Source organism: Prionailurus bengalensis, chromosome F2 (genome assembly GCF_016509475.1).
Source record: "Prionailurus bengalensis isolate Pbe53 chromosome F2, Fcat_Pben_1.1_paternal_pri, whole genome shotgun sequence".
NCBI classification, from domain to species: Eukaryota; Metazoa; Chordata; class Mammalia; order Carnivora; family Felidae; genus Prionailurus; species Prionailurus bengalensis.
In genome coordinates, this window is record NC_057353.1 from 39112742 (window position 1) to 39125000 (window position 12259).

Genomic DNA, 12259 nt, shown 5'->3' on the forward strand with positions numbered 1-12259 from the left:
AACTGAAATTAAGCTTAAAATTCAGTCCTTCATTAGCAGTAGCCACATTTAGGATACTCAATCACCACCTCTGGCAACGGTATCGGACTGCACAGATACAGAACATTTCCATCATCCCAGAAAGTTCTACTGCAAAGGGCTGACCCAACTGAACGAATACAGCAAAGCCATGCCATGTCTGGGAGTCTGACATTGCCTTTGTCACCAAGATCATTCATCAGCAGTCATAAACAGCCACCTGGAAGTAAGCCCCCCTTAAAGCGGAGGAAGCTCGCCCAGAGAGCTTATGTGACCTGTCATCAGGTCTCAGGGCAAGATGGGCACACCCTGACTGTACTTCGTGATGTGATATGCAGAGCTTTGAACTTGGCTTTCAGAAGGAATACAGTCTACCAATGAGCCCTGATAACTAATCACTGCTCCTCGAGTCTCAAACAGAAATAGGGCGAAAGAAATATTTGGGGGCTGTATATATCTCTATTCTTAGAGACCCACTCAGTATATCCAGTAAGATAAGAATGATCCACATCCAACACTGACAGAAATCACAGCTCCTAAATTAATTGTTTCCTTGGTGTTTGGCTCTCCCCACAAGACCAGTACTCTGTCCTTAGGCCAGTGATAACACCTATTTTCCCAGGGAAATTTCCCCACGAGAATTCTACCAAGTCACAGTAACTGTAGATTTCCACATGCCTTTTGGTTTTAGGTGGGTGACAATAGCATAGAGACCTTTTAAGACACTTTTCCTGGTTTCCTACTGTCCAGGATACTCTGTCTGATGATACCAGAGGGATCTGCATGGAAACTAACTCAACAACAGAGATGCAGAGATTAGAGCAGTAAGATTCTATCATGAACCATCCCGTATGTCCCTTTAGGGTAGAGCCTTGGTGACAGTTTATACACACCGGTTGAGGAGGATGGAGGAGTTAGAGACAGAAGGCCCAAGCACACAGAGAACTGAAACTCTGCAGAGTTCAATGTGAAATGAATATATGCCCACTGCATGCCAAAGAAAGATGCACCGTTCTAGAGACAGGAGCCTGGGCAACGTTGGAAATGATAGCAGGGCATGGTCCTCGCGAGAGTGGCAGTCAGAAGTCTTAATGCCACCCCATCAGAGCATGTGTCTGAAACACATTGACTCCATACATACCGATCATCGATAAGAGACTAAAATGCCCAATGTATCTCAGACATTAGCTAAATGCACTGCTTTAAAATAATTTTCAAAAGGGAAAGGGAACATTCTAGCTATCAATTTATCTTCTCAGAACATATTTATGTCATTCGAATCTGTATTTTCATATCCTCTACATTTCTGAATAACACACTTCAACATTCAATGTGCATGACCAGCATTTGGAAAATACTGAAGACTATTAGTAGCTACGAACATAATGCTAACACAGCACCTACCTTACCGGCAGGGTGGTGTAGTGGAAAGAGCACTGGACTGGGAATCAAGAGACCTGAGATCTAGTCCTGGCTCTTCCACGACTAGCTGTGTGACCTTGGGCAAGCCACTTAACCTCTCTGGACCTCAGTTTGCTCATCTGTAAAATGAAAGGGTTGGACTAGATCAGTGGTTTTCAAACTGTGCCACCTGAGGTGCTTTTAAGGGATTCTGCAGGTAATGAAGAACTTTTCCCCCAAACAATCAAGATTTCAAGGGCCAGAGGAAACCCCTTATTCTTATCTGTTTTACCAGTTGGGGTTCCACCTAAGGTTCCATTTTAAAGGAAAAAGTCTGCTGCTAATATCAAGTTTGAAAACCACTGGACTAGATGATTTCTGAGGTCCTTGCTAGCTTGAAAACCCTGCAATTCAATTATTCCGTTTACATCTACATGTCACTTATGCCATCAGGGTCATGATCAAAACACACAGGGCTAATGGTCCTCTGGCCCGACGGTGTCAAAGTCAACCACATTAGCCGACAGAGAACTTCTCTGTTCTTTGCTTTGGACAATTTATAAATATCTGTAGCTGATTTTTGGCGCAAAAATAAAAACTATCCTCTAAATACCTTGTAGCAGCCCCTGTCGAATTTCTAAATACACAAATATCTCTGACTCAGCTGTCAAACCACACAACTTACTGGTTTTGTCTCTCCTGGTTCAATGATAACAGCAACACACAACACTGGAAGAATTCTTATAATTTTCCAAGTGGTTGGATATGTTATGTACTTGAACCCTCAGATCAGCTGTCTGATCAGTGCTGTTACTTCGATGACCTATTCTTATGAAAAACGAAGCTTTCCCCCCCTAAACATTAGTTTCTACATTAGTAGAATAGATGCATTAGTATCTAAGAAGCAGGGCTAGGTCCTGAGTCTATCCTATCATTTCTATCAGGTCCCTGCTGTCCTATCCTGGGTCCCAGGACTCTGCTAGCCTATTGAAACAAGAAAGCTCATCACCTCACAAAGTTAGCTATATTTTACCAGCAAAGCATTAAAACATTCACGGCTCATAGAAACAAAGCTATGAAGAAGTCTCCTTGGTGCTTCCACAAATCACCATGTCCAGTTACAAGGGCAACCCTATTCAAAGGATGTATGTCCAGAAAGGTGACTAAAACATCTGAAGCGCTATTTGCCGTCTTCTTAGAAATGCCTACAACTGTCTCCACCTCATTTGCTTGAGCAAATTCCAAATTAGCCCTTTATATGTTGCCCTTTCAAAGCGTATCGGGCTGAACTAACAAACTGTCCCATCGCTTTTCATTGTCTCATCCCAGCATACTCTTGAAATAACTCAGATTCGAGTGGGAAGTCCGTCACGTCTCAGAGATTTCCAGGAGGCATTTTTCTTGTTTGTTTGTTTTTTAAATCAGCCTGAGAATATTCCATCTCCCCAGCAGAAATTCTCCTGAACATAACCCAACTACTTTCACATTTAGATCCCAATCATTCCTCTCTCAAGAGTCTGATGACCCTAAGAATAGAGGGCCATTCAGGACTCAGCTGTGTGACCTTGGGAAAGTTAACATTCTGGCTTCAGTTTCCTGTCCAATAAAATGGGACCAAAGGCAAACAATATGTGTCAAAACACACACACACACACACACACACACACACACACACACACACACACACCCCAAAACTTAAGAGGTGACCTAATTTACATTTTACCGCCTCTCAGGCTGTGTTTTCCCCCCAGCTCCTCAGTAATAAAGGCTGTGAACCATTTTAGAAAAAACAACAACACATTTTCCAAACATTTTCCTCTACATAAAGTATTTCAAAACTTATGATTGGCTAGTGTGCGCTGATAATCCCTATTTATATAGAACAGTGTAACATTCAAGGAAATGAGGGAAACGGAAAAAGTTACTATAAAATCATGACAGACAGAATGAGAGGACCAATCTCCTACATGACTCGAACAGGTAGAAAATATCACTATGAAGATTGCTGTTCTAGAGAGATGCAAATCTGGACAGCATAATAGGCGATAGAATGGCAAGGAAAAAAAAACTTACAAATGCTAACCTCAGTGCTATTGCAAATCAATATCTGCGCTGGGTCGTCACTTTGAGTTACCGCAGGTATTTCAAACAGGACGTGTCCAAACTGACCTCATCCTTCTCTGGTACCTCCTGTGCTGGTCAATTTTGCCACCTTCTACCTAGTCGCCCAAGCAGAAACTTGGAAGTCATGCTACAACTTTCCTCTCCTAATCAAGTGCGGCCAAGGGCTTGACTCCCTGGCACAGACCCCCCTGCCCTACCCCAGGACACCTCATCTCGGGCTGCTCCCACCACTGTCTCCCTCAACCAGCATCTCAGCCAGAGCCAGGGCTAAGATGCCAGCAGACTGTCACAATCAAAACATACGCGTGTATTTTTCTATTTCAGAAGTGCACACTTACATCTCAGGAGGTAAACAGTTGTATGTTCAAGAAGCCCAAAGACATTAATAACTTAAATACATCTTTCTTCCCTTTCCGAACACGTGTGATTTGTTGAGGTTCCCAGAGACTAACCGGACGCTGAACCAAAGTGGAGGGATATCATTGTTGACATCCTATTTTCAGAACACAAATCAGCCAAAGGTCTCTTCAGGAATTGTTAGGAACTAGGTGAGTTTAGGTAAAAATTTTACAGAACACCTTTCCACTGGTGTTGAGTAATGTATCTGAAATGAAATATATTAACAAATTACCCTGCCTCCTTAAAAGGAAAATCAAAGCTAATTCTTCATGACACCCCAGGGTGGTTTCAACGTTCTTGCCATCTCCCTGGAGGAAGATGGGGAAGCACAGAGAGCTGGATGACACAGGACCATCACCGCTGGGCCATATGGCAAGAAGCGCCTTCGTCTCCCAACGGCTAAAGCAGCACCCAGGAGACAGCTTCCTGAGCAGTATGCTAATATTTTTAGCAGTGAATAAGATGCAGGTGGGCGTTTGCCACTCCAGACAGACACCCACCACGCCTGGATCTTCAAAGATTACAATCTGCGGGTTCGCAGAGCCATCTGAGTCTTGCCTCCCGTGTCTCCTAAAGCTTGCCACCTGCTCAGCAGCTGGGGTACTTGCTGCTGGCTGTCTCCGTGCCTTTCCTAATTTCTGGCCACTGCAAGGTACTCACGTTCTCCTGCTCCTGACCTCTCTCTGCAACTGTGCTTTCTTACGCTCTCATCTAGACATTCCAACCGGAGCCCTCCAGTTTTTTTTCCCGTCAGTGAACCAGTCATGGCATTTTGTCCCTGGGCTACTCATGGCGATTTTCATGGTTGTGGCTGTTTCAGATAGGTGTCTTTTAAAACAGGAGAAAGCAAGAAAGTAAGAAAGCAAGCAAGCAAGATTCTTGAGCGAGAACCCATTTGGTATACTCCTGGAAATGACGGCATTCAGCTTAACTTTCTTTGTTCCAGTAGTGCTGGCATTGTTGTTGTTACGTGTGTTGTGCGTGTGGCGCTTTGTTTTGGTTCAGACATCTAGTGTGTGTAATGCACTGTCCTAAGCTTCAGTGGGAATACAAAGATGACCAAAACACAACTCACGATCCCCCCCCAATACCCTCCTCATATGATTACCTCTCAGTACTAGACTTATCTGGAAGCGTGCTGGCAAGAAATAAACACAATTTCATCAGAGACATAAGGCTCCTATACGTCCATGCAGGACCTGAATTTGGCAGGTAGCATAAAAATAGTACAAGAGGGGACTGGGCTGTTAAGAATAAAGATCACTCGGGGCGCCTGGGTGGCGCAGTCGGTTAGGCGTCCGACTTCAGCTCAGGTCACGATCTCGCGGTCCGTGAGTTCGAGCCCCGCGTCGGGCTCTGGGCTGATGGCTCAGAGCCTGGAGCCTGTTTCCGATTCTGTGTCTCCCTCTCTCTCTGCCCCTCCCCCGTTCATGCTCTGTCTCTCTCTGTCCCAAAAATAAATAAAAAACGTTGAAAAAAAATTTAAAAAAAAAAAAAGAATAAAGATGACTCCACGATGACACTCGAAAGAGCGGAGGCTATGGAGAGGGCTTCAGATTTTGGCACCGCTGATTGCTGGAACTTAGAAAGCTTAACCCCTATGAGCCTCTGTGTTTTCATCCACAAAGTGACAATGGCGGTCTCAGAGCTACTAAGAGGGCTATCTGAAAAACTCCACGTGCGGAGCCCAGCACGCATTTGGGATTCAATAACTTAACCAAGTCACTTTGTGTTCAAGGTGGGGCATTCAATGGCTGAGCTATAAGAGCATGGGAGTTTGAGTCAGAGGAGGAAGGATCAGAATCCCACCAGTGCCTCTTACAAGCCATGTGACCTCAGGCCCATTCTCCAGCCTGCCTGTACACCGGAGGACTGTCAGAGTAAGTGCCCTACGGTGGTCCCCCCCTCTCTGCGGTTTCCCAGCTCCCATGGTCAACCGCAGTCCTGGAGCAGATGACCCTCCTTCTAACGAATCATCTGAAGGCCTGTTATCATAGCCTGATGCGACATCGCGATGCCCACGTCATCCATGTCACTTCATCTCATCACGTGGGGATTCTTTCATCCCACCTCATCACAGGAAGGGTAAGATATTCTGAGACCAAGTTCACACAAACTTTTATTACAGCGTGTTGTTACAACTGTTCTATATTATTCACGTGGCTGCTGATCTCTTACTGTGCCTAATTTGTAAATCCAACTTTATCGCAGGTATGTCCGTAGAGGAAAAAACACAGTATACAGAGTGGTTATAGGCATCCGCTGCGGGGGGCTGCTTGGAACGTATGCCCCCGGATGGCGGGGGCCTACTATATATTAATATGTCAGTTATTTAGCGTGAGGACTGGCACATCTCGAGTGCTCAGGAAAATAGTAACCATTTTTTTTAAGTTTATTTTTGAGACAGAGATACAGAGAGATAAGGAGAGAGATTGAGCTTGTGAGCAGCAGAGGGGCAGAGGGAGAGGGAGAGAGAGAATCCCAAGGAGGCTCCAGTGCTCTCAGTGCAGAGCCTGACGTGAGGCTACACACCACGAACCATGAGATCATGACCTAAACCAAAACCAAGAGTCGGACGCTTAACCACCTAAGCCACCCAGACACTCCAAACGGTAGCCATTTTTAGTAGTTATGATTGGGAAGCCTTCATTCAAATAGTAGATACTGACTTAGCCTATAAAGTATGGATAGAATGATGACATACAAGAACCAAGGAAAAGGGCAGAAATCACCAGAACACAGACTCAAGCATGAGGAGTATTCAGCAGGGCTAGACCCTAGGAGAGCAGCAAGAAGCAAGGCTGGCAAGTTCATGCCGAGGTTGGTGTGCAGAGACCAAAACATCCCCTACAACCATGCAAGTCTTCTTATCACATAAATGCAACTTAATCCTATTTCAGTAGAAACCTTCACAATTGATCTGACTATATAACAAAAAGTCACCTCTAGAAGAATGACTACTCGCTTCACGCAACTCAAGACTGCGTAAAAGATGTGACACGAAACAAGAATGCATGAATGTAACATAAATTCCCTACATTTTGTCATAGACAACTGAATGCAAAAGACGATACGAACTTAATTCTTACTTGCATCATCAGTTAATCCTACCACTCCCTGTAAAGTGTATCTACCTTTTCTTTCTAGAAAGACAAAAACATCGAAACCTCACTTATTCTGCAGAAATGGAAAAATGGGCCTCGTAGGTTCAGCCGGCATGTGCTGTGATGACCCATCTTAACATTCAACCAACACGGTTTCAAAACGACTGCCTTCTGACCCTCCAACCTTCAGTATTTTTTAACTTACTCATTAAGTCAGGAAACCTGGCTGACTGCGGATCCTGTCCCTGAAAAGATTTATAACCCCCCAGATTATACTATCACATTTACCCACTTGGGCAGTTACACGGCAGAAATGAGTAAAGGGGGAAAGTAGGGGGGGGGCACCCAATTTCTCGTTGAGCTTATTTAGACTGCATATTAAAACATAATTTGTGGAACTGCAAGATTTCAGGTATGTAAATATGCTGGGTTTGCCACTAAGAAGCTTTATGACTTTAGGCAAGTTCTTTGGGCCTTCGTTTCCTCCAGCCTAAAGAGAAAGGGTTGGCCTGGTAGATCCCAAAGATCCCTCCCCGCTGACAAGCTGCAGAATTCTAAAGGTCAAACAAGTCTTTGTAGAAAATAATATTTAATTATTGAGGGAGGAGGAAATATATAATAGTGCAACTACGTGGCCTGCATAATAAAGCCTCGATGTATTAAGGTGAGAATGATTTAAAGCATAGTTAAATTAAAATGATGGCCTAGAAGAAGAGGATTAATATTTAACACTGATCATTTGAAACAGTAAGGGGTGGAGGTGGAACTCGTGTTACCCATACAAACCCAAAGATCTTTCAGCTGGATTTCTTAAGCAAGAAAGATTCTCTGAGTCAGAAGATCAGCATGAACAGGTGTGAACACAGTATTAAAAAGACACATTATGACCCAAAGCTGCGATATCAAAGCTGTGAGAAAAGAAAGGTAGCAATGATAATTAACGGAACACAGGGTTTTTTTTTTCACCCTAAAGTTTTTTAACCATTTTGCAGTCTCAAAGGAATGCAGCCTTGTCTAATTGTTCTTTCCCTCCTCACCCCATATGAAAGTGTGAGTGGCTTCATGACTCTCATGGTGAGAATTTTTAAAGAGTGCCCTTCTAGTCTTATCTTTGAAAGTGGCCATTTTGGGGGCACCTGGGTGGCTCGGTCGGTTAAGTGTCCAACTTCGGCTCAGGTCATGATCTCACGGTCCGTGAGTTCGAGCCCTGCGTTGGGCTCTGTGCTGACAGCTCAGAGCCTGGAGCCTGTTTCAGATTCTGTGTCTCCCTCTCTCTATGCCCCTCCCCTGTTCATGCTCTGTCTCTCTCTGTCTCAAAATAAATAAATGTTAAAAAAAAAAAAAAAAAAAGAAAAGAAAGTGGTCACTTTGTGTAACCAGTGCAAGGAAGGTCCCCATCCCCTTCGTCATCTTCTTCCTTCACAGAGTGACAAAATAAAGGTCTACCGTAACCAATCAACTTTTAAATGTCAATGAAGAGTAGAAATCAGAATCTTCCATTTACTTTCCTCAGCATTTTAAATAATGGCATGATTTTAAAATGAAAATTGTCTTTTTCTAAGTCAGGCTGTACACTATTCTACCACAGACCTACCAACACAGTATAGTTGTTCAGAAAATTCACCCTGGAGATATTTTATAAAGGAAGTTGCCTAGATTTCAGGTTTGTTTTTGTTTTTTTTGACAGAAAAAAAAATTTCATAGATTCCCCCAGAGTGTTCATTTCTCTGTAAATAACAATAATGTTTAAGAAAAGAAGAAAAAATAACCAGTGGCAATCACATTTAAGGATGAGAAGAAAGTTACATTCACCAAAACCCATCCCTGAAATTCACGATGACTGTTCAGTGGATTAAATCTGCAATCGTCACAGAATTTGAGCCCCCAAAGTTGTAAACAAAATATAGAGCGCTCTTTTGTTCGTGACATGTCATGAACAAATTACCAAAATGTGTTTTCTCCTCAGGTGTCAGTTTTTCCCTCTTTTAGTGACTGATGGTTCCCAGTGTTATTACAGAAACAGATTGATCTTTTTAATGAGCCAGTTTAATAGACTCCAAAATCTCACCGTGGCTGCTCATCCATGTCAGACCATATGCACCAACAAAACATTCAGTAAAACAAAAAAAGGTCTGCTGTCAGCTCCATACTCTATAAAATTTCATATAGTAGATCTGGATATACAGATAAATAACCGGAGAAGAGGAAAATGCATATGCAAACAAGACGCAGAAAATATATGCAAAAAAATACTGTAGAGACCCATATTTTCTTGGCTCTGCTCACATTCCCACAAGATACAAATGTATTTACACAACATGTTCTCATTACCCATCCTCCTAAGTCTAAGGAAAGCCACTTGCCATCCTTCCATTAAAACACACACTTCGGGGTCCCACTTGCAAAAGAATGTTCCAGCCCAAGAGCAACTGTGTGAATTCTGACGCCAGCAACTCTCGATGAATAACCGAAGGGAGAATAAGCCTGGAGGCTCTTTTAAGAAAGTTCTACTTGATCGCATGCAAACATGCATGCACATAACAGCTACAGATCACCAAAACAAAAATGCTGATTATCTGTGGAACTTAAAGGAAGTTTCCATATCAGTGTTAGCACACTGCTCAAGGCTCACCTCAGCGTCGTCTGAGCAAAGTCTGCAGGCACAACACCTTCAAACAGAAAACACTGGAAAGAAAACCAGTGGGGCAAGGGCTGGGAATATAGAGAAGGAAATGAAACTGTTTTGTCTGCTGGTCAGCAATTGGGGTTTCTAGAACAGGTGGTGTCCACTTCCAATTTTGCCCTATAGGATTATCTTTACCTTTATGGCAGCCATCTCAACCTTTCCCTGGTATCCGAGCGTCCACTCAAATGTTTTCTTCCCAAGTGTCCATCTACTCTCTCCCTAATTCTTTGATATGATCCTAGAAAAATGGAGCCTGAACATCTCCATACCTGCACATAGCACTGATTTCCTGCAGGGTAAATGGGTTAGAATCAGAGTAAGGTACCTGTGAATCATCTGTTCTCGGGCTGCCTCTTGGTTTTCAGTATCATGTGGACACCACTCAGACACCTGGATTAAGCGGCTTCCTTTAAAAGCTAAAGTACCAAATGCTGCAGTACGACTGAGGAAACACGGCTTGCAAAGACGAGAAAGCAGCACTGCAGGCAGGTCATGTTTGGAGGTGGGTCTACAGCATGTCAGAAGTAAACTAACGTTTAACCTTTTGCTTTAGGATTTTAAACCACTAAAGGGTCCTACGTCGAGAGGAGAAAAATTCTAGAGACTGTAGCATAAAAACTGCTTAACAGGGGATTATGTAATAACTGTATGTAAACTGGCCGGCTTTTAATAACATCCTGATTTGCAAAGCAGCTAATACATTTAAGGGTAGCTAAGTCGGTCACAGATAGATGTCTCTGAGTAGCTCCAAGGATCATAAGCTCCTATGAATCTGGAACATAATTGTGCCAGAACGTTAACCCCCTCAAAGGCTGTCACATTCATGCCTGATGAAATGCAGAAAGAGAGAATGGGTAAGTAGAGAAAGGAGACAAATCACGCGACAAACACATTTCCGAATACAGTTTCCTTTGGATACAGTTCCATATTTTTACAAATACTATGCAGGATGCTGCTAATAAGGCTTCATACTCCTCTATTAGAAAATATTTATATAGGAGAATGAGGTCCTCAAGAAAATTATTTTAACAGGCACATGAGAAATTTCATGGAAACGCCTTATTCAACAACCACTTTGTAGGGCTGAATGGAGAAGGGGCTTCGTTTTACAGTTCTTAGAATTCTCAGGTGCGAGAGCAGAGTGTCTGATGGAATGAATATTGGCTGATAAACTATTCAGCAAAAAATGCCATCCATTAATCCTATTAACTTAACGCCTATCTTCACTCAGTTCATCTAGCTTCCCAGAAGTTTTCTCGTAACTCAAATAAACCCCAAATGAAAAAGCTATTGCATTGTGTTTATTGAGCGACGCCTAAAGGCCAGCCTTCAAAACCACTGTGTTCTGAGAAAACCTGGAACGGCAAATTTCCTAACACTGAAGGGCAAAATATGTGGTCGGGTTGAATTATCTAATAAATAAGAATCTCAGTCTGGACTGTATGTCTAAGGACCATCAGTGGCACCTAGGATATCTGAATATTATTCATCTTCACCTTTTCCTTTAACGAAGATAAACCTGCACCAAAGACTGACTGACACGGGCCAGAGATTCATCATCGCTCTGTAACATCCCCCCACCCCGGGCCAGCGCAAGCTCAGAGACGGCCACCCTAGCGCGGTGCTGTGTTGCAAGGGGACAGCAGTTCAGACGTGACGCGAAACACGGTGTTCGTTCCACAGATGGGAGGAAAAGGCCACGGTGAGTCCAGGGTCCTCCCCCCACCCCTCACCTGTCTGGAGTTCGCCTCTTCCCGTTTTCGTTCACATCGAGAAGCAGCTCTGAGGAGTCAACAGGTGAGGTGGTGCTGGCATCCAGAAGCAGCTGTTCATGCTGGGCGAGGTACTGGGCAGGGTTCTGTTTGGCCAGCCTTGCGCAGTGGAGGAGCTCGCGCTGCAGCAGGGGCAAGTTGGCCTGTGGGAGCACGACAGGAATGAGAGGGCGGGCCGGGAGGCTCCTTCCAACCAGTGGACCTGGTCCGCTTTTTCCAACACTGGCGTGCACGTGACCCAGCGCAGCACCTGAGCCTGGGTCGCCCCAGACGTGGGGCGCCTGACCTCTGTGAGCCCACCTCACCGATCCCGCCTCGGTGTCCCGGACAACCTTGGAAGTGGCACCTGTTTGCTTTTAGAGTCCCTTTGTACTCCAACACAACGGGATTATAAACTCCATAGGATATCAGCTTCCGGCCCCACCCGTGAGCAACTTCTATCTCCACAGGGAAGAGGGAAGGGACGTGAAATACAAATACGGTTCAATTAACCTCGACGTGAGCTCCCTAACGCATCCAAACTATCTAGTGACCTACCTAGGTAAAACAGGTTAACCCCGTGAAATACCTCTGGCCACCTACTAACTCCAAATGAAAAAATACGGAGATGAACATAAAGGTTGCTTTTAATACTCATCAGATTTATGCAACATTTAAGTAATGGCCTGAGTTTGGTCAGATATCCCAGTTGGAATTTATGCAGAAAGCAGCAAATACTACTAGTCTACAATGGAAATCTGCTTTCTTTGCACCGA

The 12259-nt window shown here is 43.9% G+C and overlaps 1 protein-coding gene across 4 annotated transcripts in view; it reads right to left on the reverse strand.

Moving 5' to 3' along the window:
* The window catches only part of RUNX1T1 (RUNX1 partner transcriptional co-repressor 1), a 143612-nt gene that overhangs the window by 38469 nt on the left and 92884 nt on the right, over positions 1 to 12259 (reverse strand). For all 4 annotated transcript variants that reach the window (XM_043601356.1, XM_043601355.1, XM_043601358.1 and 1 more), the window contains one exon: positions 11466 to 11647. In XM_043601356.1, coding sequence (XP_043457291.1) covers positions 11466 to 11647 — 182 coding nt within the window. The remainder of the gene's footprint in view (positions 1 to 11465; positions 11648 to 12259) is intronic.